The sequence below is a fragment of the Micromys minutus genome (assembly GCF_963924665.1).
Source record: "Micromys minutus genome assembly, chromosome: 3".
NCBI lineage: Eukaryota > Metazoa > Chordata > Mammalia > Rodentia > Muridae > Micromys > Micromys minutus.
Genome location: NC_137972.1, coordinates 32,588,980 through 32,614,739, shown reverse-complemented (window position 1 = coordinate 32,614,739; position 25,760 = coordinate 32,588,980). Strand labels below are relative to the sequence as shown.

At 47.7% G+C, this 25,760-nt stretch overlaps 1 protein-coding gene across 2 annotated transcripts in view; it reads left to right on the top strand.

Annotated features, from left to right (window-relative positions):
• Positions 1–25,760, top strand: part of IRAK2 (interleukin 1 receptor associated kinase 2) — a gene marked incomplete at its 5' end in the record, with an annotated part of 51,218 nt that overhangs the window by 23,223 nt on the left and 2,235 nt on the right. Inside the window, 10 exons of one of the 2 annotated variants that reach the window (XM_080914082.1) lie at positions 1,147–1,290; positions 5,950–6,056; positions 8,400–8,567; positions 8,650–8,714; positions 11,074–11,188; positions 11,610–11,719; positions 13,649–13,844; positions 17,150–17,212; positions 20,930–21,130; positions 24,384–24,672. In XM_080914082.1, coding sequence (XP_080770208.1) covers positions 1,147–1,290; positions 5,950–6,056; positions 8,400–8,567; positions 8,650–8,714; positions 11,074–11,188; positions 11,610–11,719; positions 13,649–13,844; positions 17,150–17,212; positions 20,930–21,130; positions 24,384–24,672 — 1,458 coding nt within the window. Of the gene's footprint in view, positions 1–1,146; positions 1,291–5,949; positions 6,057–8,366; positions 8,568–8,649; positions 8,715–11,073; positions 11,189–11,609; positions 11,720–13,648; positions 13,845–17,149; positions 17,213–20,929; positions 21,131–24,383; positions 24,673–25,760 lie in introns of both variants that reach the window. The other variant, XM_080914081.1, reaches the window with a different exon arrangement.

Here is a 25,760-nt window from a genome sequence, read left to right as displayed (position 1 = left end):
GTGGCAAAAGAAGGGCAGCTGAGCTGGAGGCAGGAAGGGTAGGAAGGAAAGCTTGGGCTCTTGTGGAAGAGAAGAGAAAGCTGTTTAGAGGAACCTCAGTGAGATCTGGATGTGAGCTGGCATGCAGGTGACCTCCCACCATCTTTGAGGTTTCTCAAAACTACACTATGCAGAAGTGAGGACATTTAGGGTAGGTGATTTCTGAAGCCAGCCCTATCAGCCTGGGCTGTGTGATCCTCAGCCAATCTCCAAAAGCAGTTAGAGATGAGCTGTTCAGTTGTATGTGTGCTGGGTGGGGCCTGGCCCAGGCACACTCTCTAGATATGGCTGCTGTGTAGGATTCTCACATATGAAGTAGAGAAGAGAAACCGCAGGACAGTAGGGACTTTGGCTCCTGGAACCCAGGGTCCTGTGCATGCTATGCAGGTGCTCCCACACCCAGCTCCCAGGTGGATGCCTTCAGCTTGTTTCCACACTCAGTAAAGTGCACAGCCCTTTCACATCTGGGCTCTCCCTTCTCTGCTCAAAGCAGTCCTGACAAAGTCGGCAAGCAGGTGTTATCTTCATGGTCTTTATTTGGTTTTACTTTATTTATTTTTAAGGATTTGTTTATTTGCATTTTATGTATATGAGAGCTTTGCATGTGTGTGTGTGTGTGTGTGTGTGTGTACACCATGTGCATGCCTGGTACTCACGGGGATCAGAAGAGGACATTAGAGCCCCTGGAACTGGAGTTACAGACAGTTGGGAGCTGCTATAGTGAATGCTGGGATTGGAACTCAGGTCCTCAAGAGTAGTCAGTGCTCTTAACTGCAGAGCCATCTCTCCAGCCCTGATGGTCTCCATCTTGTAGGAGGTTCACAGATAGAAAGTGCATTTTGGAGGTGACACAACTACCAAGTTGGAAGCTCTGGGTGTGCATATGTGTGTTTCAGAATGTCAGAGCCAAACCATGTGGCATTGTCATAGTCTGTCACTCCAGTGGACATATGAGTAAGCCATGACCAGAGAAAACAACTCAGGAGGCACAGTGAGAGCTTGTGCTGCTGATGGCAGGGTTGGACCTCAGGTCCCTGACTTCCAGACCTGCCTCTTCATAGCTCCCGGGTCATGGAAAGTAACAATGCCTTCTATACTTTGTTCCAGGGAAGCCGGTTCCTGAAAGCACATCTCCCCTCCCAGCCTTCCCCGAGCCTGTGAAGCCAGGGCCTGTGGCTACTTCTGGAAGAAACTTCAAGGATGAAGAGGAGAAGAGTCAACCTGGGAAGCCTCCCTCCTTTCTGGGCCCAGGTGCTCCCCTTCTCTTTTTCCTCCTCTTCTGAGTTTTGGATTTATTTATTTTTACTTTATGTGTACAAGTGCTTTGCCTGACTTTGTATATGGACTACTTGTGTTGAGTGCTCACCACGGAGGCTAACGAGGCCATCAGATCCCCTGGGATTCCCTAGGGGTGGTGGTGTACCACTATGTGGGTGCTGGGATCAAAAGCAGGTCCTGAAGAGCAGCCAGGGATCTTAACTGTTGAACCCTCTTTTCAGACCCATAGGTTTTTCTTATGTTTTTCTTTTGAGGGCATGGGGTGTGTGTGTGTGTGTGTGTGTGTGTGTGTGTGTGTATGTATGTATCTAAGTACACTGCACAGTGAATTAGAAAAAGAAAAATATCCACATGTGGTGGTATATGTATGTAATCCATCTATGTGAGCATCTGAGGCAGGAGGATCTTGATTTCAACCCCATTCTGAGCTATATAACTGGGTGGCTGTACTTTACTTAGGAAGCTGAGGTCAGGGATCCCTGTGGCCCATGGCAGAGTGTCTGTTTGGTATGCATAGGTCCTGGCTCCAATTCTCAGCACCCAAAACCCTGAGACCCTAAATGTGTTGTTGTACTGGCTGGTTTTGTGTCAACTTGACACAAGCTGGAGTTATCACAGAGAAAGGAGCCTCAGTTGAGGAAATGCCTTAATGAGATCCAGCTGTAAGGATCAAGGAGGGAGGGCCCAGCCCATTGTGGGTGGTGCCATTCCTGGGCTGGTTGACCTGGGTTCTATAAGAAAGCAGGGTGAGAGAGCCAAGGGAAGCAAGCCAGTAAGTAACATCCCTCCATGGCCTCTGCATCAGCTCCTGCTCCCTGACCTGCTTGAGTTCCAGTCCTGACTTCCTTTGGTGATGAACACCAATGTATAAGCTGAATAAACCCTTTCGTCCCCAACTTACTTCTTGGTCATGATGTTTGTGCAGTAATAGAAACCCTGACTAAGACAGTTATATAGTGGTCTTTGCTACTTTGTGGGTTCTTTTTCCCACCCACCCCCATTCATCCCCATCACTAGATAGGAGAGAAAGAAGGATAGAGGGGAGAGAGAGATTATTTTAATAATCTAATTATTAAAATTAAATCTAATTATTTTTTCTTAAAGCATGACTAACAAACTGTAACCAACCCCTCTGAATGACGAACAGCCACCACCCCTGCCTCTCAGGGCTCTAGAATTTATATACCCTCTGAAAAAAATCCCAGAATTTCTAACACCACACATTTGCAAAAACTATCTGCAGCTGTCGAAAACACGCCTCTGCTAGAGCATGAAGCAAATCGTAGTCAGCTGCTGACATGCAGACCTGTGTCCTCACACCTGGGATTAAAACAAAAACATGTTGGTGTGTTTTTTAGAGAAACCAAACTTCCAGAATTCTCACTACAGTGTTAAGTTTATAAATACCATTTTCAGAGTAGGGGTGGGAGGAAAGCAAAGAATGGATCCCTGGGCTTTCGGCATGCAAGACAAGTGCTCTACCACTGAGCCACCCTCTCCCATCATTTTCATCAATAGGAGAAATAAGGATTTGCTCGAGGTGATTTAAGTCATGGGATTTGAGCACCCCTGCATTCCCCATACAGCATACACTGCTGTCCCAGGGCCTTGTAAAGTACATCATATGTGTGCCCAACCTCTCATGCTCAGCTTAGAGCTGAGGGACAGTCTGCCAGATGACAAGAGGACACTCAGCAATGACTTCCCCGGGGCTCACTTCTTTCCTGTAGCCTCTGGCCTGCAAGCTCAAGATCCCAGACCCATGAAATGCAGCTCACTGAGGAGCCTGAAGCTAGCCAGTCCTGCAGCGAGAAGCCATTGTTAGTTAGGGGCTTGGGCCCCTGAGGCTGACCCACTGGTGTTAAAGTTTGCTCTCAGCCTCTACATTTCTGAGTTCCTGCATCTGTAAATGGGTAAGAACAGAGCTCATTGCATCGAATCAGGCACCTCAGCTGGGTGGAAGCAGAGGCAGGGGGATGAGTGCAAATTCCTGGCCAACATGGTTTCTTATGGGGGGTCTCTGCAAATACCAGAGCTGGTAACCCTATGGATCAATGTGAGGGGACAAGGAAATCCGGTTTAAAATAACTCAGTAGCCAGTAGAAAAGTGTGCAAAACAATCATCTATGGAATCCACAGCTGGGCAGGAAAACCCTCTTTCTCCCTCAGCTGTGTCTTACTTTCCCGATATACAGTAATAACAGACCGTGTCATCTCTTCCCCATAGCGAGAAGCAGAGGCAGATGTTAACACCTCACGGCCCATTACCCTATTCTGACCTCCCCTGCCGGCCCCTAGGGTCTCTCAGGCATTCCAGAGCAAAAGGGCTGTGGCTCTTACCAGATTATGGATTACCGTTTCTTTAGTCATCACAGGGGATGTGTGTGAATGGTCGCTTAAGTCTGAGCACTTGGAAGACTAGGAGCTCAGTTCACTTCTGGGCAGGCAATACCACAGGGCCATTGGGTCAGGGCTGGCTGTCACATCCTCACAGATTTTAAGAGACAGAGGCAGGTGGGTCTCCTAGTTCGAGGCCAGCCTGGTGTACAGAGTGAGTTCCAGGACAGCCAGGGCTACACAGAAAAATCCTGTCTCAAAAGAAAAAAAAAAAAAAAAAAAAAAAGGAAAGAAGGAAGAAGGAAAGAAAGGAAGGAAGAAAGAAAATGCATTCTGTAGCTTGAAGGGCTGGGGGGGATCTCTAGTGTGGTCTAAGTCACAGCCAGGGTCAGACTGTGAACACAAGGACCTTGTGCCCTCTACAGTTTCTATCTCCATTTTCAAGGCCAGGGTTGCATAATGAGACCCCCCCCCCCATCTCATAAAAGGAAGGGGAGGAAAGGTGGGGCTCAGTTAACCATAAGTTTAAGGACTATTTCCTGTAACTAAAGATACTGAAGGAAGGGGGAAAATGTGCTGACCTGTGAACCCCAACTCAGACCCATGCCAAACTGTTGTTCCTTTGCCAAAGGGAGAAAGATAATGAGAGGGAGGAGAGGGAGGTGAGGGAGGAACGGGAAGGTGACAAACTCCCCCCTCCACCCCCACCCCCGTGTCTGTACTTTCAACATTAGCCTCTGTATGGCTCACTTTCCTGAGTGGCCCTGGGGAGCCAGTGTGCCTGGGTCACTGGGCCTGTCCCTGCTGCTCCTCCCGCAGAAGCGGAAGTTACGCTTCTGTTTTTGTAGTTGAAACAGGAGGAGTTATTCTTTCCACTGATTACTGAGGCCAGTCAGCCCTGGGAAAGCCCCAGATTCCAGGCTTGTGTGCTGTCCAGAGAGAGAAGCTGCTGTCTGAGGACAGTTTTTATTTTAGAGGAAAAGTTTGGGCACTTGGAGGGTTGTATTCTGAGATCTTTGATGTAGAGATGAATGGGTCCTGCAGTGTGTCCCTGAACCTGCGCCACGCTAGACAGGCAGGAAGTTACACACTAGGCCCTCTGATCTTCTGTGGCAACAATGTATGTAGTGTGTGTAGTGTTTGTGGTGCAGTGTGTGTGTGTGTGGGGGGGGGGGTATGTGCCGTATCTAGTATGTGTGGTTTCTCATCACAAATCTGCATTGTCTATGTATAGACAACGAAAGCAGTGCATTGAAGGCTCTAGGCTGTTGTCTAGGTTTGCATCCATGGTCCATGGTTACTTCTTCGGTTCTGCTACTCTGCCTTGCCCCACCTTCTGGGGAAGCCTTAGATAATTCTTTATAAAACATTTAAAAATGGAAAATCCTGGCCAGGTGGCAGCAGCACAAACCTTTAATCCCAGCTCTCATGAGGCAAAGGCAGCCTTGTCTACAGAGAGAGCTCCAGGATAGCCAGAGCTACACAGAGAAATCCTGTCTTAAAAAAAAATAAAACCTAGGGGCCTGGAGAGATGGCTCAGTGGTTAAGAGCACTGACTGCTCTTCCAGAGGTCCTGTGTTTAAATCCCAGCAACCACATGGTGGCTCACCACCATCTGTAATGAGATCTGATGCCCTCCCTCTTCTGGTGTGTCTGAAAACAGCTACAGTGTACTCACATAAAATAAATAAATCTTTAAAAAAAAACCAAAAGCAAACAAACCCACATAGACTGTTCTTGCTGCTGTCCGAAGTCAGTGGACTCCTGCAGGATACCAGAGTCTGTGGATACTGGAGTCCCTGCAACGTAGCATGTTGCTTGAGTCACCCCTGGTTACTGGTACCCACAGGATGGAGGTGCTAACTAACCTTGCCTGGGTATTTACTGAGAGTGCTGAACTTCCTCCTCCCCTCCCTCAGGACCCTTATTTCTCCAGTCCTTCAGGCCATCCCAGGTGGATGCTTGTGTGGCCCCCTTCTGCTCCTGCCCTTTCTTTCCCCCGGGCCTCTCTGGGAGTGCTTGGTGAAGGGCATCTGCTGTGGAACCATAGTGAAGGCTTCTCTGTGTCCTCAGCTCTTCTCTGCCAGGCAGTGGGACAGCACAGGGGCAGCCCCCATTGTGTGACCTGGGCTGCTCAGGATACCTCCCACTTCCTGGTCTCCTCCTGATGATAAATTGCACCTGTGGCAAGATGACACCAGGCTTAAATGAAAAGATAGCCATGGAGCTTGTCAGCTGGCACATGGTGTCAGGAGGGAGGGAGAAAGTGAGTGTTGACCCTGTCGTCCTTTTCAGGGACCACCATGACTGGGGCCCAGCAGCAGGCCTCACGCCAGTGTCCATGCGAGGAGAATGTACCTTGTTCCCTGAAAACTGACGTACCCGACTCTCCCCAGTCCAAGGTAAACCCACCCTTTGCTTCTATCCCATTCCTGTCCTGGCTCATGGTCTTCCCAGAAACAGTTTCTTCATTCCCTGAGACTAGTGTGGGGGTGGGGAGGACAAGAGACACATGAATGTCTCTCCAAGCTTCTGAGACTAAGGATACTCATCAGTGAAATGAGGGAGATGTGCTGCACTGAGTTTGGAGGTCTTGGTGGGTTGTATCTATGGGGCATTGTTCAGGGCCTAACAAAGCACCCTAGTTCTGAGTCCCAACCTATGCCAGGATTCATGTTTGCCACCTCAGGGATTGAACCCAGGGCCCTCTGCATTCAACCACTGAACTATAAACTACACCTCTCTCTTTTTTTGTTGTTGTTGTTGTTTTTTTTTTTTGTTTGCTGTGTTTGTTTTGTTTTTGAGTAAGCTCGTATTCACAGACAGGCCTTGAACGTGTGATCCCCCACCCCAGCCTCTTGAGGAGCAGCTAGGAGGACAAGCCTTCACTACAAAGCCCAATAGGACCTTTGTTTTCAGTGGCCCTGAGTAAACAAGACCTCAGCCATTAAGGCCTACACAGGCAGTTACAGGAACTAGTTTACAACCACCCAGCCCTCCCCACTTTCTTGTCAGAGTTGAGCAACAGTCAGAGTGGTCCTGCTCTCTGACTTAGGTTCCAGGGTGTCCTTTGACTTTCCTCCTGTGGATACTTTCATCCTCATTTGCTAATGCTCTCAGATTCTGTTGTGACTATATTGGTGATAAGATGACCATAATTCACACTGGGTTAGAAATGAAAGCACCAGTGTGTGGTGTAGCTCAGTGGTACAGTCCTGGGTACAACCCAGCCAAAGAGGGAAAAAAAAAGAAAGAAAGAAAGAAAGAAAGAAAAGAAATAACTTTTTTTTACTCTTTTTGAGATAGGGTTCCATGTAGCCCAGGTTGGCTTCAAACTTGCTGTATAACTGAGGATAACCTTGAACTACTGCCCCCACCTCCCAAGTTATTGGATAACAGGCATGTGGTACACATCCAGTTTTTTTGTGTGCTGAGGATGGAACTCAAGGCCTGTGCATGTCAGGCAAGCACTGCACCAACTGAGCTGCATCTTTCCTTATTTTTGAGACAAGATCTTACGTAGCCCAATTTGAACTTGAATTTGTGAATCCTCCTACCTTTGAGTCCACATGCTGTGGTCACAGGCATGTACTAGCATGCCCAGACTTTCCTTCTATTTTGAACAGAAAAAGCCTGGAACTATGGTGACCCTTGCCTTTAATCCTAGCACTGGAGAGGCAGAGGTGGGAGGTTCTGTGTGAGTTAGAGGTTAATGTGGTATACACTGTGAGTTAGAGGCCAGCCAGAGTGACATAGTGAAACTCGTTTGTTTGTGTTTTAAAGATATCAAAAGTTCTTATGTTCTTGGGAAGTTGAGAGGGTTTGGGCTTGTCCCTGGGGGATAAAGCAGCAGCTCCTGGGCTGGTTAATAAACATCTTCTATAACTTCATCATATTCAGAGATGGTTGAGTCATTAAGGACCTTTAGGCCCAGCAGTTGGACAGGCAGGCAGGTTTCTGAATATTTAAGGTCAGCCTGGTCCACATAGTGTGCTCCAGGCCAGCCAGGGGTACATAGGGAAACTCTGTCTCAAAAAAAAAAAAAAAAAAAAAGTTTCAGAGGCTGGAGAGATGGCTCAGCAGTTAAGAACATTGGCTGCTCTTCCAGAGGTCCTGAGTTCAATTCCCAGCAACCACATGGTGGCTCACAATCCTCTGTAATGAGATCTGATGCCCTCTTCTGGTACACAGGTGTGAATGCAGATAGAGCACTCATAAATAAATCTTTAAAATTTTATTTATAAAATTTTATAAGTTGCCAGCCTCGTTCTCATTTTCGATATGGCAATCCTAGTATATCTAACTGGCAGGAAACACATTCATCTTGGATTGACTAGTTTTTCCTCCTAGAATAGTTTCCTAGAATTATTTCCTAGAGCAATTAATAAGGGTTTTTATAACTTCAAAAATATAAATTTCTGTGCACCTGTATTTGAAAGGAGTTATAGAAGCTGGACTTCCGTGTAGTCTTCAATATGTGCCAGTCTCTGAAGCATTGCTTAAAGCATTGTGATTATTCAAACACGCACATTGCTTGCCAGAACTGGGGGGGGGGGGGGGTGTGGAGGTGCAGGTGTAAGGGCAGGGCCTGTCTTGTCTTTGTTACCACTCATAACAGAGATGGGAAAGCCCCTTGCTGTTCTAGGGTCCCCTGGGAGATACAGACAGCCAGCTTTCATGGTCAACACCCACTTTTCTCTCTCAATCCCCAGCTTTGTAGCATTTCCACATCTGTCCCCAAGCAGGAAAAGCCTCTGAGTTTGCCCGGAGACAGGCTTTTCTGGAGTGAAGCAGATGTCATCCAAGCAACTGAGGACTTTGACCAAAGCCACCAAATCAGTGAGGGGACCTTTGCCGATATCTACCTGGGACAAAGAAACGGTGTGGCCTTCGCCTTCAAGAAGCTTAGGGAGGTGAGCTCAGGGTGTCTGCAGGGAGCATGGGGCCTGCGGCTGGGGCTGGATGGGTCTTCAAGGCTTGTGTGCTTTCCCACAGGTGGCTGGCTCGAGTCCGGGGTCCGTGGACAGATTCCTGCAGGCAGAGATGCAGCTCTGCCTCAGGTAAGTTTCCTACGCAGAGCCCCTGGCCTAATGACGACAGCAGGCAGTACTTCCTGTGTGCAAGGCAAGCAGTTAGCGTTGCCATTATTGCTCTGGGCCATTTTCTGTGGCTGTCACGGAGTGTCACAGAGAAGGCGGTTTCTAAAGTATGTGTTTGTTTATTTCATGGTTTTTGGGGCTGGGAAGTCAGAGGGTGTCTATTGAGGCCTCATATAGCCAATACCACAGTAGCGGGCATCACGTAGTGAGACTGAGGGTCTCTTCCTGTCTTGTACAGCCCTAGCCCATGACTTCCCCTATCTCTAATGACTCCTAAGCATCTTGCCTCCAAGTACCTCTAACTATACATTTGGGGGTACAGTTTCCAACACACAAACTTTGGGGCACATGCTCAGGTTATAGCAGATGCGAGCTCTTTCCATCGTCACCGGAATGTGGCAACACAGATCCCAGGGCCACAGTTGTATAAATGTATAAGTTAGGGCCTAGGGAGGCTCAGTGTTTGGCCCAAGACCACACAGCTAGTAAGTGGCAGGGCCAGAGTGTGAGTCTTCATGGACTGTGTGTCCAGAGTCTATGCTCTTCTAATGCAGCAGAAATTAGAATTCCTCAGAAAACCTTGGCTTGTTTCAACTCCTCCTCCCGTGTATGAAGAAAACAATCCTTCCTATCCCATTTTGAAACAGGCAAATAGACTGGTGGTCTAATGGCAAACCCATCTTAACATTAAACATGTGGGAACCCACAGGACTAAATCTGCCTCTGTGTGTGTTTATATAGGCCAAGATCCAAGAATCATTTATTTTGTTTTATTTTACTTTTGAGACAGGGTTTCTCTGTGTATCCCTGCCTGTCCTGTAACTTGCAATGTAGACCAGGCTGGCCTTAAACTTAGAGATCCACCTACCTCTGTCTTCCAAGTGCTTAAATGTGTGAGCCACTACACCTGGCTTATTTTGTTTGTTGAGACTAGGTTTTCCTATGTAACCAGGTTGGCCTAAAACTCACAGAAATCCATCTGCTTCTGCCTTCCAAGTGCTGGATTAAAGGTGTATGCCACTACAGTTGGTCCGGTTTTTATTATATTTTAAGATGGTTGAAACAAATCTAAAGAACGATATCTCATGGTCCATGAACGCAAGATGACATAAAATAAAGTTTTATTGGTATATGGCTGTGTTTTCCAGTATTCAGTGTCCATGGCTCCTTCTGAGCAGAACACACAGTAGGGCACTTGCTATAGTCTACACTCTGTGCAGAACACATATTTTCTAACTCACTCTTTATTCTACAAGCTGGCTGTGAGGCTGGAGGTATAGCCAAGAATGGATAAGGCCCTGGGTTCTAGTCCTAGCGACTCCCCACCCCACTGCCCCCCAAAGATTACAGGTGTAAAGTAATAAAGCCTTCAAAAGTTACTCTCAGATCTGTGCACTTCGCTGTGAGGCATGTTCTTGTCATCTTAGCACTTGAGCTGCTGAGGCAGGAAGGCTGCACACTAAAGGCTTCCCATCCCAAAGGACAGTTGGGGACTGAAAGATGTCCTGGCTTTATCACCACACTCAGCTTGTTTGTCATTTCTTAATGCCTTCTCTAGTCACCCATGTGAAATCACACACACACACACACACACACACACACACACACACATGTGTAACCATGTAGACACTCATTTCATGGAGACCAGACATGTAGTTGTACCCTTGCTTCAACTCTGTGCTCTCATAGACTTGGTGGTCACTCCTCCATTCATTAGTTTAGTAGCCCAGGCTTTCCCAGGTTAGAGGGAGTGCTCACTTGAAGCCAGGTAGCCCCTGCCTCGTAATGCTTGCAGTACAGACAGGCGTGCAAATGGCTAGTGAACGAGACAGGTGTGAAGTAGGGCATGGGAAGGTGGCACGATCTGGTACAAGGCCATCTGCAGTTTCCCTGTGAGGTACCTGGGCTATGACCACAAAAGGGGATGGAAAACTGTGTGTAACAGTGTGTGGTGATTCGTGAAGCAAGAGGTTTCTGAGAGGCAGAAGAGAAGTGTCCTTTCCCAGATATTCATGTGGATGGTTCATATGTAGAACATGAGATGTGGCCAGAGTCACGAGGAAAGCCCAGAGGAGAAAGGTGACTCAGACAATGGGAGTCCCCTTTTGACTAACCCTGAGGTGGGTGTGGTGGCCTGTAGCAAGTTCTTCATTCTTCAGCCTGTTCCCAGAGGTGGGTTGGGGATTGTGCCAGATTGCACTGCAGGAAAATATTGTGAGGCCATTAGGGACCAGAGCTTGTGGCACCTGGCAGGTAGCTAGCAGTCTGACCTTTGGCTCTTGCTCTTTGATGCCTGACTGTATATGTGTACTGGGTTCAGATGCTGCCATCCCAACATCCTACCTCTGCTGGGTTTCTGCACTGGAAGACAGTTCCACAGCCTCATCTACCCCTACATGGCAAATGGCTCTCTGCAGGACAGACTCTGGGCTCAGGTAAACCATGGGCTATGGTCATAGAACAGAACAGATAGCTCTTGCCTGAGTCTTTATAGGGCTAAGATCAAATCTAGGGCTTTATACAAACAAGCAAAGTGCTCCCCCACTGAGCTAAACCCCCAGCTCTACATTTCCATTTCATACCCAAGAAAACTGAAACTCAGAGGCTTCAAGCATCTTCCCAAAGTCACATAGCTTGTGTGTATCTGGTCTTGGACTTTCTTTTTTTGGGGGGGTTGGGTTGGTGTCTTGGACTTTTGAGTGGCTCTGTTTGATACGAATAATATTATGTCAAGTTAGTACATCACACTGGCTGAGCCCTGTGACCAATGACAGATTTGAAGGAAGCCAAGAACAGGCTGTATTGACTTTAGAATGGTTCAGGAATGACCCTTTTTGTTCCTTCTCTTTCTCTTAGGGCAACTCAGACATGTTGCCCTGGCCACAGCGTGCCAGCATCTGCTCGGGGCTTCTTCTAGCTGTGGAACACCTACATTGCCTGGACATCATCCACAGTAACGTTAAGAGGTGAGAAGGCAGGATGCTCTCCAGGCCTGGCTTTGAGAATGAGGCTAGCTCCTGTTCTTGCTTTCTGTCTGTCTGTCTGTCTGCCTTTCCCCTGCCTCCCTTCTCTTCTCCTCTACATCCCCTCCCTTGGGGACCTTAGCTCTCTCTTTAGGTCCTCAAAATCCAGTATTTCTGATGTGTGCTCTCTGCTCATGCCCAGTATATGAAGCAGTCTGTCACTTTGTCTGTGGCCTTCCTGGATTAGTTTCCCCACAGGCCACAGCACCCTAAACATTTGACTATCTACCCAGGAGTGAGCTAGCCTGCACTCTGTCTGGGAGCTATGCCCAGCCTTGGGATTTGAGCTTCTCATTTAAACTTTCCTCAGTACCCGCCTTACCTGTGTCTGTTGGTGATAGGTCTTGTCAGGGTGGCTTCCTGTCCCCAGCCTCTTAGAGTCAGATTTCCAAGAGCAAGAGAACTGGTATCATGGGAGAGATTCCAAGAGTCCAAGGCATTTAGCAGAACCAGCTCCACAACCACAGGTCTTGTGGTTCCTTGAGGTTTCCTCCCATGTGGTAGCTGCCAACCCATAACCCTTTCCTCTCTCCTCTCCTGACTTGTGTTTGATGGCATGGGCGTGCTCTGCCAGCAAGCTGCATCCTGACTCATTTCAGTGTCTTGCTTTCCTCCCGCACAGATCCTTACCCCTAAGACTGGATGGTCTCATGGCTCTGCTTCCCCTCTTATTAGATCAGGAGTCACCTCCCCATGTTGCAAGGTCTCATGGTTTATTGGGATTTCTGAACCTTGCAGTGAAGTAGCTTGCCCACATTTTTTTGTCTATTAAGACAAAGTCTTGCTGTAAGCAGAGCTGGCCTATAACTTACAGTGTAGCCCAGGCTGACCTGAAGTACACTAGCCTTGGACTTCCAGCAGCCCTCCTGTCTCAGTTTCCTGGGTGCCAGGGATTATAGGTGAGCTAGCACCGTGTCTGGCCTGGTATCTTCTTTTTCAAATACTGCTTGGTGGGCCAGTGAGGCTCGGTATATAAAGATGCTTGCTGCCAAGCCAGATGGCATGAATTTGATCCTCTAAAATCTCAATGATGGTAGGAGAGAGCCAACTCCTGCCAAATTGCCCACTGAGTTCTGGCAAGATGTGGCATGCATGCTCCCTCCCCACAAACAAGTGTAATAAAATAAAATGCTGTGGCGATGGCTCAGTGGTTAAGAGTACTGACTGCTCTTCCAGAGGTTCCGAGTTCAATTCCCAGCAACCACTTCATGGCTCACAACCATCTATAATGGGGTGTGATGCCCTCTTCTGGTGAGTTTAAAGACAGAGTGTACTCACATATATAAAATGAATAAATCTTTAAAAAAAATAAAATAGAATACTGCTGAGGTTAGATCTAGACATGAAACCTAGCTTTTTGCTCCCACCGCCTCAAGAATCCTTTATCTGATTTAACTCCTTCCAGTTATAACTGGGTTAAGGAATATTTTCACTCCTCTTAAAAATTTTTAAAACATGTTCCCTTTCCTTACAACCTGAGCAAACTGAGTTATAAGGGATGCCAGTGTTTGGATTTGCCCTGGCGAGGCCAGTGTTTATAATGGGAACAGCTTTGGTAGAATATGAACAGTGGGCTTCGCTTGTTCTGCTGACCAGGGCTGGTATCTGTGGGAAATGGAAGTCTGCCTCTCCTGCATATTCCTGGGGCAACGAGGCTAATTATCAACTCCATGTCCATTAGTGGAGTGAGTGGGCTTTCAAGGCCCTGCCCATTAGTGGCTGGCTATTGTATGTTGAGTGTCTTCTGTGACTGCCTTCCCTCCATCACTCGCAAGGCTGACATGCCCAATGCTAAATTGTTTGGCCAATGTGTCTCCATGGTAAACTTTTCTTTCCAGAGTTCAAAGGTTCTCTTCACTTGCTTTCCCACAGTGCCAACGTTTTGCTGGACCAGCATCTTAACCCCAAGCTAGCCCACCCAGTAGCTCATCCATGTCCTGCCAATAAAAAGACCAAATATACTGTGATGAAGACTCACCTGTTCCAGGCCTCAGCTGCATATCTACCTGAAAACTTCATCAGAGTGGGGCAGCTGACCAAGCAAGTGGACATCTTCAGCTGTGGGATTGTAAGCATTTCCTTTCCTGCCCACAGGCTGTCTGTAAGCATAGTTACAGCCGAGGCTGCAGGGCTGTGCCCTAGAGGCCAGATCTGAAACAAACTCTATTGTGCATCTTTTAAACTCTTTTATTTCACTTGTTGGCAGTTGGTAGGCGTGCAGTGTGGGGGGGGGGTGGGATGTGGGGGTGTAGTTCAGGTGTCATGCTCAGGACCTCCTTTGAGATAGGCTCTCTCATTGGCCTGAAGCTCACCAGTTAGGCTAGTTGGTGACCAGTGAACCCCAAGGATCCTCCTGTCTCTGTCTCCCCAGTGCTTGGATTGTAAGTGCATACCATAATGTCTTGCTTTTTTTTTTTTTGTGTCTAGCATTTTTTAATGGGATCTCAGGATCTGCTTATGATCATTCACTGACTAATATGACACATTTACTGACTAATATGGTACTAGTTTGCCCAACCTCTCCCCCATTTTTGGTGCTGGAGTTAATACCCAGGTCCTCAGACATGCTAGACATGTGTTCTACCACTAAGCCATACTTCCCAAATTTTTTTGATGAGGTCTCACTGGGTGCCTGTAGTCCAGTCTAGTCACCAACTATGATCCTGCCTCAGCCTTTTGAATACTGGAACTGTAGATGTGTGCCACCAGACATAGCTTTCATGGCCTATTTTGTACGGCTTCTGACTTATAGGTGATTTTCATGGTTAAAAAGTTTTACATAGCTGGGCATGAGGCTACATGTCTGTAACCCCCAGCACTTGGAAGGTCAAGGCAGGACGATTCCATTTGGTTCAGGCTAGCCTGGGCTACATAGTTATCTCTCGACTTCCTGCTTCCCGTCCACACTGATGGCCTAACCACCCATTTCTATGTCACGCTCATGCAGTCAGTGACCATCCATCTCTCCTGCATACTCCCTGCCTCAGGACCAGGTGCTGGGAGCTCAGGGCATACTGTAAAGCGTCTGTAGTCTGAGCCTGATAGTCGGTTCAGTTCAACCTTAGGACACACTGACTCCTTTTGATGTCTGCAGGACCAATGTGTTTAAAGGGCTGAAAGGACAGATAGGTCAGAAGACACTGTTGAGCAAAGCCAAGCAGGCTTTTTCATTACGGACTTAATAGGGTACTGAGCCTGTGACCTGGTTGTTGTGAACCCACCAGAGAAGGTTATGCAAGCCTTCCAGCTCTGCTTGACCGCATAGCCTTGTTTGCTTGCTGTGTCTTGCTGCGACTGTCCAGCCTGGTGTTCCACAAAACCCAGGATGTTCCACAGCATTGGGAAATGCGGCCTGAGAAACACAGTTTGTTGCCTGCAGCCAAACTCACACGTCGCCCTCAGGGCTTCCTCCCCATCTTGAACTCTGCACTTCCTTTCTGTGACCACAGTCTCCCGTCTGCTCCCATCTGCCTCTGAAGCCCTCACTGGGCCACCTTCTGCCCCTGGCTGGCCACTCTGCTGGTTCCCCCAACCCGCCCCCAAGTTCCCTGTGACTGCTTCAGTGAAGCTGAGCAACCCCACTTACAGTACCATAGGGGGAGCAGAGCAAGTTCCGGGGGAACCTGGGCAATTTAGGAAGACCGTGTCTCAAAACAAACAGAACAAGATAAAACAAGACAAAAAGTAAAACAAGTCAAAACAAACCAATAGGGCAGACCCTCTAACCACCAGGCAGTATGGCTTAGTCCCGTACAGGTTACTTCTGCCATGTAACACCTGCCCACCCCATGTTTGGGCCTCAGTTTTGCCTTCTGTAAAGTGGGATGTTAGTAATGCTTATAGAGCAGTGATGGGGCTGAGTGTGGTGGCACACACCTTTAATGTCAGCACTTAGGAGGCACAGGCAAGTGATCTGTGTAGGTTCAAGGCCAGCTTGGACTACAAAGTGAGTTCCAGAGCAGTCTGTAGAGAGACTTGTCTCTAATAAGTAAGTAAATAACTAAAAGTTAAAAAGAGAGTAGTAGGATGTTGTGTATATATGGGTATTGTAGTATTAGTGTGTGTGTGTGTGTGTGTGTGTGTGTGTGTGTGTGTGTGAGTGTGTGCATGTGCGCACACATGCGCGCAGGTGTCCACATGCCATACTGCATGTGGAGGTCAAGAAAACAACTATCTGGAGTTGTGGAGTTGTTGCCTTTTTCCGGCCAGGTGATTGAATTCAAGAATTCTGGCCAGTGCCTCATCGTCTCATCTTGCCTGCTTTGTCTCAGTGTTTTTATGCCCACTAAATAACCCTTGTCAGGGACTTGTTCCTTCCTGAATCGCATGGCTGAGTTGTTTTCCTGTTTCTCCCACCCGTCCCCTTTTTAACTGGCTGCAGACCCTTTTCTGTTGTGTGCTCTATGCTGCCCCCTCCTGGCCACCACCCACATGCTCCTCATTACCCTACGAGCAGGGTGGTTTAGCTGTGGCTAACTGCTCTAATTTGTTGCAGGAGGGTGTGGGAGAGACTTGACAGGAAGGATTGCTGTTCATTCTGCAGCATAGCTGCCCTAGCCCACGAGACACATGCAGACTCTGGCCCAAGTTTCAGTTCCCAGCCCTGGGGCTCACTTCTTGTGCAGAGTAGGATGGGGAATCCAGGCTTCTGAGTCTGTCTCCCACTTCTGTGCTATTTTGTTTTCTTTCTTTTTGTTCCTTTTCTTTTTGATTTTTGAGACAGAGTTTCTTTGGGTAGCCTGGGCTATTCTAGAACTATCTCTCGATAGACTGGCCTCGAATGCAGAGATTCACCTGTCTGCCTCCAGAGTTCTAGGATTTAAGGTGGGCACCCACCGTCACCTGGCTCACTCCTGCATCTTTACACTGCTGAGCATCCAATGAAAGTCAGGCTTGCTCTTCATACAGGCACATATCACAGCTTCCCACGTGAGTGTTGGCTCAGGGCTGTGCTCCTTTGTGAGCGAATGAAGTAGGGAAAAATGGTGGTGTAGCAAGAGAATCAGAAACTCAAGGCCACCCTCAGCCACAGAATAACTTCTAAAGACCCTGTCTTAAAAAAAAAAGAAAAGGGGGCGGTCAAGATGGCTCAGTGAGCAAAGGTGCTTGCAGCCAAGCCTGACAACCTGAGTTCCAGTCTAGGATCTACCTCGTGGAAGGAGAGCTTCAGTTCTTACAAGTTGCTCTTTAACCTCTGCATAAGTGCCATGGCACATGAATCTAACACACATACAAACACACACACACACATACAAACACACAAACACACATACTCACTCACTCAATAAATGTAAAAAGATGAAGCCTTTGTCATTGTCTAATCTTTTGCTGACTGAGACTAGATCCTGCTAACTCTGTGTTCTCTCTATCCAGGTACTGGCGGAGGTCCTCACTGGCATCCCTGCAATGGACAAGGACCGCAGTCCAGTTTATCTGGTAAGAGATCTGGTCACTTCTGGTTGGTCAGCTGGTATCCTTAGGCACACAGTCATTTCTTGCCCACAGCACACAAAGTTCTCAGTCCAGAGCTCTACATCTGCCACATCTTCCCACACTGCCACTTAGGAAGTACAACGGCTGATGCTGCTTGTGTGTGTGCAACTGCTGAGTCTCATTCGAGCCTTAGTTTTTTTCTTTTCCTTTTTTTTGGGGGTGTGTAGGGGGGTGGTCTTACATTATGGTCTAGTCTGACTCATGGTCATCCTCCTGCCTAAGCCTTCTTTTGAGTTCTGGGATTACAGACTGGTGCCACCCAGTCAGCTGCAACCCTCTGAGTGAGCCTCTTCTGCCTCAGCCTGCCTTCTTTTTGTTTGGTGAGTCCTTGCGTGCGCCCTAATCAAGTGGGTGGTTTTGTCCCACGCAGACCGCTTGTCTTTTTGTCCTGTGGTTTCACTCACTAGTTGCTCTTAATTTTTCTTCAAATGTCCTGGGCCCTGGGAGTTGGCTCTTGAGACTGCCTGGGTTCATGTTGATGCTTCTGTCAAGCACACTTTGTCCTAGCCTGTGCTTCTGCGCAGCCCTGACAGCTGAGTCAAGCTCCCCACGCTGAGAACTCACTGTTAGTAGCAGCTCCTCTCACGGGCTGCAGATAAGATCTCTCTTCCCTGGAGGCTCACAAAGGTGGGGGCTCTACGAACTGCTTCTGAATCCCTTTGTGGTAGCTTGTCTCTCTCTGCAAACCACTCATGCACTCCAACTGTTACATGTGCTGATTTCCCCTTCCTCAACCCCATTAAGTTTCCCCAAAGATAAATAGTTAAAAGCTCATGTTTACACAGGAACTGAGCCAGGGCACCAGGTTTTTTTACTTTACTACCAGGTATTAAGTCCCTGATGGTGTCAGGCGTGTTGTGTTCCCAGATCCTGAAATCACCTACCTACTCATTGGCTGGGGAAACAGAGGCACAGTGGGGTTTACATTTTTATTTCTCCCTCTGGGATAAAGTATTGTTATATTGCCCAGTTCACCTTGAACTCCTGAGCTCAAGCAAGAATCCTGCCTTAGCCTCCTGCGTAGCAGGAACCATAGGCCCATGACACCATACCTGCCTAGTTAATTGGTTTTAATTCTTTTACACTACATACCTGACTGTAGTTCCCCTCCCCCATTCCTTCCAGTCCTCTCTCCCCTGACCCACTCCTCCTCAATCCCCCTTGGAAAAACAAAACAACAACAACAACAAAATCCTAGTATGGCTCCCAGGGATATCAACCAAACACGATATAACATGATTATGTCAACATGATTTAATAAGGCTAGGCACAAGCTGTCACAGCAAGGCTGGATGAGACAACGTCGTGGGAGGAAAAGGGTCCCAGGGGTAGACAAGAGTCAGAGATATCCCTCACTCCCACTGTTCGGAGACCCACAAGAACACCAAGCTACACAACCAAAAGACCTAGCAGAGGACCTAGCTCGGACTCCTATCAGGTCCGTGACCGTTGCTTTAGTCCTGTGACCTGTGTTTTCATGGTATCTGCAATCCCTCTGGCTCCTATATTACTTCCTTCCCCTCTTCTGTGGGATTCCTCTGGTTCATCCTAGTGCTAGGCATCTGTTCCCATCAGTTGCTGGATGATGCCTCTCTGGTGATAGTTGGGCAGGGGCTAATCTACGAGTATATCAGCAGAATATCATTAGGTATCATTTCATTGACTTTTTTTTTTTTTTTTTTTTTTTTTTGCTGGTTGTGTTTAGAGGCGGGAGAAGGCCTTGTAGAGGAAGGGATGGCTGAGTGAGTGACTAGAATGGACCAAGGGGACAGAGACTAGGTAGGGATGCATTTTAGGTGGTAAAACCAAGCCTCACTAAGTAACTCAGGCTAGCCTTGAATTTACAGACATCTTCCTCAGTCTCTATAGAGTGCTGGGGTTACAGGTGTGTGCCGTCACTACCAGCTTTAAAGTGCTGTGTGTCTTATAATGTGTAATTATAAATATGTACATATTTAAATGCACATATGTAGTAATGATACACACACACACACACACACACACACAAACACACACACTAAAAACAAATAAGCGTACAGCAATTTGATGCAACAAATGTAGGGGTTGACTTTGAATTCCTGATCCTCCTGCCTCCATTTCCTAAGTGTTAGGGGTGAAGGCACACACCACTGTTCCCTGTCTACCTGGCTTTACACACGCTATAGAAAGCGGTGTACCAACTGAGCTATAGTCTTGACCCCATCAGTGAGCTTGCACCACTCCTCCTGCTGTGTTTGGAGGTGGTGTACTGTAGTTCCTGACACTCTTTGATGTTAGTCCTGAGCAAGCTCCCTGCATTTGCTTTGTTTGTTTTCCTTCTTTTGTATTTTTTTTTTTGGTAGAACACTCAAATGCCCTTTTGAAAGAGGCCCCTCTGACTTCCTTGTGATCCTGCTTTGTTCCTGGTGATGCTTACAACCCCTCCCCTCAGGTCCCCAGTTCTCCTCTTCCTTTTGATTCTCTTGGAGAAGATGCTTGCCCTTGATGCAGTCAAGGTCAGTCAAGGGTGACCTTCAGGACCTGCTGCTTTTTGCCCCCTTTCACCACAAGATTTATCGCAGGCTCGGGGGAACTGATGCTGCCTTTTGGCTTCTGCAGACACAAGACAAACACACAGTTACCCCCCCACACACACATAAGTAAAAAAAAAAAAAAGATTAAATTGGGGCTGGAGTGATGGCTCAGTGGTTAATAACGCATAATGCAGAGGGCCTGAGTTTGGGTCCCAGAATCCACATCCAGTGGCTTACTGCATAAATCCTGTACCTCCAGCTCCAGAGGATCTGACACCCTCTTCTGTAGGTATCTGTACTCACACTAACATACCCACACACAGACACACAGACACACATTCCTACAAACAAATACAAATGAAAATCTTTAAAAAGGATTAAATTCTAAGTCTAGGCATGTGGTTAAGCTAGGCAAATGATGGTTATTAGTATTTTGCTGTGCATATATTTTACAAAGGGAAGGCATATTTATTGGAAATGGGCTATTGAATTTTTTGGGGGGGGTCTGGTGTCTGTATTGGCTGTTTTTGTGTGTCACAAGCTAGAGTTATCACAGAGAAAGGCACCTCAGTTGAGGAAATGCCTCCATGAGATTCAGCTGTTAGGCATTTTCTCAACTAGTGATCAAGGGTAGAGGGCCCAGCCCATTGTGTGTGGTGCCATCCCTGGGCTGGTAGTCCTGGGTTCTATAAGAAAGCAGGCTGAGCAAGCCAGGGGAAGCAAGCCTGTAAGTAACATCCCTCCATGGCCTCTGCATCAGTGCCTGCCTCCAGGTTCCTGCCTTCTGTTCCTGACTTCCTTTGGTGATGAACAGCAATGTGGAAGTGTAAGCTGAATAAACCCTTTCCTCCCCAACTTGCTTCTTGGTCATGATGTTTGTGCATGAACAGAAACTCTGACTAGGACAGTGTCCTATTTGTGCTGTGGGTCCATTATTGGATTTGTGTTTGTGTTATATCCAGGAATAGGCATTTCATGTTTCCATTTTCTAACTGGGACAGGTTAAGCCACTACAGATGAGCTGTGGATGTACTAGGGAGTGCCCTGTGCATTCTCAAGTGCTTGGGCGCTGAACTTGTTAGTGCTTTTAAAGACATCGTTCCACACCCAGCATCTCACCTAGGTCTTCCTCACTCTCCTCCAACAGAAGGATTTGCTTCTCAGCGAGATTCCCAGCAGTACTTCCTCAGTCTACTCCAGGAAGACAGGCATGGGGAAGGTGGTGGCAAGAGAGATCTGCCAGAAGCACGTGGAGAGGAAGGCAGGGCTGCTGCCTGAGGCTTGTGCAGAAGCCTGGGCCACCGCTGTGAGTGTCTGCCTGCGGAGACGCAATGCCAGCGTGGAGGAGGTGAGCGCTCTGCTGCCTGCCTTATCTAGGAAGCCTCCCATGCTGGTCATGCAATGAGCCAAATTTAGCCTTGACTATCCACAGCAAAACCTACGGGAGCTATTGCGGCAGTGAGGGTTGCTGTGTGAGTCATGCGGGACCCTGAGGGTAGGCCGCTAGCTGAGCTGCAGGGAGGGCAGGGTGATCTGTAACTCCTGTGGCATTTCCTCCGCCTTTTTGGAGAGAATGGCTTGGAGTGGCCCACGTTGTGGTCCTAAGCTGAGCTGTAATTAGTGTCCAAAGTCCTCTCACTAACTACAGAGTACCAGTCTGTCTGAGCAAGCCATTCCTGTCCTGCTGTCCTGGAGTCCCTGGTCTTTGCATGCTAGTTGTCTGTGTGGTAGGTACCTGGATGGGGTGTGACAGGGCTCTGCATCAAGCGGGGCAGGGGAACTAAGCCCAGACTTAGAGGGCTCTGGAGGCCCAGTAGGATTTTTCAGGTCACTAAGGATTTCAGAAGAGCCCCCCCCACTCCCCCCTCCCCGTCACTCACTTTCACTCAAACCTTCAGTTACTCATTCCATCAATGGTTCAGTGTGTCAGTTGGGGTTTGGATAAAAGGGACTGACCATAATGAGGAGCTGCAAAATACACCTATTTAATGATCTGGGTGCAGGTAACCAGGGCTGCAGTGGCTAGCCATGCCGGCTAAAAAGCTTCCATCTCAGGATTCGAGGTGCTGTCACCCAGTTTGTTGCTCAGTCCATTGTATCTACTTTCCAGCCAGAGAAAGAGGGTTAGAAGAAGAGGATACACTCTTAAATTCTCTCTTCCTTTTGTTGATTATTTTGTTCATGCATGCAGGGCTGTGTATCACTTTTGTGCCTGGTGCTGTGTAGGCCAGCAGAGGGCGTCAGATCTCTTGGAGTTACTGACAGTTGCGAACTGCCATGTGGGTGCTGGGAATTGAACCTTGGTCCACTGGAGAAGCAGCCAGTGCTTTTAACCTGATAAGCCTCTCCCCCACCTTTTTCTTAAGGACTCTGTGTGTGTGTGTGTGTGTGTGTGTGTGTGTGTATGTGTGTGTGTTTGGGTACCAAAGAAGCCAGAAGAGGTTGGGTTTTGTGAGCCATCTGCTCTGGGTTCTGGGAGCTGAACTCAGGTCTTCTGCAGGAGCAACAAGGACTCATCACCTCTAAGCCAGCCCTCCAGCCCCATCTCCCTTCCTTTTAAAAACATGACTGAGAAATGCACACAGCAGTTTTTGCCTACCCTATGCATTATACAGAGCTACAGAGGACTGCAATCTTTAGCATGGCAAGCACTTCTTGGGCATCAAATTGAACATTTATCTGGATACTTGATATTTGAACCAGATGTTGAAGGATGAGTCATATGCCAAGTATACTAAAGGGGATAGGACATTTCAGCTATACAAAAAGAAAGAAAGAAAGAAAGAAAGAAAGAAAGAAAGAAGAGAGGGAGGGAGAGGGAGAGGGAGGTACCATAGTGTGGCACAACCAGGCTTGAAAGATCCATGGCCTATAAACCCTTCTGGGTCCTAGTCCACTGGCTGCTCTGCCGTGCACTGGCTTATTTATGTGTTACGTATTATGTGTATACTTGTACATGGAGGTTCTGTGTCAGTTCTTCCCTTCCACCATGCACATTCTGTGGATGGACAGAGCTCCCTAGGCTCACCAGGATGTGCCTTTCTAGGGTGGGTTCATCTTGCCCCTCCCTGCTTCAGCTTTTATCTTACTGGGGACAGGATCTCACAGTGTAGCTATGGTGGCCTTGAATTTGAGGTAGTTCTCCTGAGGTTCTGAGATTGTGCCTGTGAGCCACCACCCCCTGGCTTTATGACCTGCCTGCGTGTTTGTTTTTCAGAAGCTAACTGTAGTTCTGGCTGGCTTTGAACTTCATACTTAGCAAAGTGGCCGTGAATTCCTGATGCTGCATTTGCTTCTCAAGTTCTAGGATTATAGGCTTCTTTCATCTGCTAGGCTCTGATATTTTTGTATTTATAAAAATCCATAGCAGCTGGGTGTGGTGACACACTGTTTTAATCTCTCAGCACTTGGGAGGCAGAGACAGACGGATGTCTGTGGGTTTGAAGCCAGCCTTGTCTACAGAGTGAATTTTAGACAGCCCGGACTCTGTAGGAAGACACTGTCTAAAAGAGAGAGGGGAGAGAGAGAGAGAGAGAGACAGAAAGACAGAGAGACAGAGACAGAGAGTGACAGAGAGACAGACAGAGAGAATAGAGAATTCATTGTGATCATGTGCAAAAATAAATGAATTCACATTGGATTTTAAAATTAAATTTAGAAGTAAGGAGTGTGTGTGTGTGTGTGTGTGTACTTGTGTACATATGTGTGTGCATGTACACATGGCATGACACAGATGTCAAGGTCAAATAACAACTTCCAAAAGTTATTTCTCTTCTTCTACTATATGGATCCTTAGCATACACACCCACAGCTCCACATTCAACTCAAGGTCTCAGAGGCACACACAGACACCTGCCCACACCTGGCCCAGTCAGAAGATTGGGGTGCAGTGATTGGACCACCTGGGCTCACACACTCATCTGTGGCTCTCAGTGTGGAGGTCAGCAGGTCAAGTTTAGATCTCTTTAAGGCAGGGAGCTAAGCATTTGATTATAGCTCCCAGGAGACCAAGTGGTGGCCTTTGGCCTTTGAAAGGAATGGTATGGGCATAAGACATTCCCAGACCAAGTGCTCAGCACAAATGACATTTATTTCCCCAGAGGAGCAAGCAGGGGTTGAGGGGTAGGAGAGGTTGCAAAAGCAGCAGCTGCAAAGAAAAGCAAGCAGAGAAGAGAAGCAAGAGAGGGTGTTTCTGCAGGAGTGGAGGTTTTAAAGGGGAAAACTGTGTGTGTGTGTGTGTGTGTGTGTGTGTGTGTGTGTGTGTGTGTGTGTGTGTGTATGTGTTTGCTAGAGTGAGATGGTAAATCCTGATTGGACATATTAGTAAAAAAAAAAAAAAAAAAAGAATTTTGATTGTTGGACCTTGGTGTTCTGTCTAAGGAATGAGTCAGTGACCAAATAAGGGAACAGACCTTGAGGGCTAGCTTTAGGAATGTAATGGATTTTAGCTAGAGTGAGGAAAACAGGGTAAAAGGGCAAAACCTGTCTGCAGTGTTTGCTACACTGGGGGAGGGGCTGAGTTTGCATGCTTATGCCTGCGAGAGCCTCCTCAGCTTTAATGGCAGTGCCTGATCAGCCACTCATCTGTCTCCTCCTCCAAGGCTCGAGTCTCCATGGCTGGGGTGGAGAAGCAGCTCAGAGGGCAGCCGTCCCTCCCTTGGAGCAGGGTTTCCGAGGGTACAGGCTCATCTTCCAATACCCCAGAGGAAACAGATGACGTTGACAATTCCAGCCTCAGTATCCCTTCTTCTGTTATGGTGGTGTCCTGCGCAAGGGTTGCCTCCTCTCCACTCTCCATGGGAACTGGAACATCTCAGCCATCTACCAGTGGGAGACAGGAGGCTGACTCCTCCTCAGAGGCTTGCACAGGCCCACAGCCACCCCAGAACGGTAAGCTTGGAGGTGGCCGTGCAGAATCCCTTCTGTGACACTGCACACTGGATCCACAAAGGGGAAGTTCAGCTCACCAGCGACTCCTTATTTCCCACTACTCACTTGCTCGCCTCTTATGCCTTTCAAACCTCCATCTCTGTACTGCCCTGGTCACAGCTACTGCCTACCTCCTAGGACAGCGCCTACCTCCTAGGACAGCTGTGTGGCCTTCCTCAGCCTTGTTCCACTCTTGCCTCTGGCTCATTACTTCTTCCAGGATCCAGAGAGAGTGATATTTGCTTATTTTTAAAGTTTAAAATCTTATTTAATGTGTATGGGTCTCTAGGTATGTCTGAGCACTACATATGTACAGTATCCGAGGAGGCAGGATATCCTGGAACCAGAGTTGCAGATGATTGTGAGCTACTGTGTGGGTGCTGGGAATCAAACCTGAGTTTTCTGGAAGAGCAAGCAGCAAGTGTTCTTCTTTCTTTTTTAGATTTGTTTATTTGTTTATTTATGAGTACACTGTAGCTGTCTTCAGACACACCAGAAGAGGGCATCAGATCCCATTACAGATGGTCATGAGCCACCATGTAGTTGCTGGGAACTGAACTCAGGTGAACTCAGGAGCTCTGGAAGAGCAGTAGTCAGTGCTTTTAACCACTGAGCCATCTCTCCAGCCCTGCAGCAAGGGTTCTTAACTGATAAGCCATTTTTCCAGCCCCCAGATTTAAATTTTTTGATGTATTTACACATGTACTTTTATGGTGTTGGGGACTATATGTAGGTAGGCCCTCATGGTTATATACATAGTTGATATACATACATGGTTGATATGTGTGTGTGTGTGTGTATATATATATATATATATATACATACATGTTGGGATTCTGTAAACTCCACCCCTCAGTTACCTGGTAACAGCCAGGCATGCTCCGCCCCAGTGACCTGACACTATAAAAGGGGCTGCTTGCTCCCTTCTCTCTCTCTTGCTCTCTCTTGAGCTCTTGCTCTTTTCTCTCTCTTGCTCTCCCCTCTTGTCCCTCCTCTCCCCCTTCCCTTCCCCGCCTCTCTCCACATGCTCATGGCCAGCCTCTATTCCT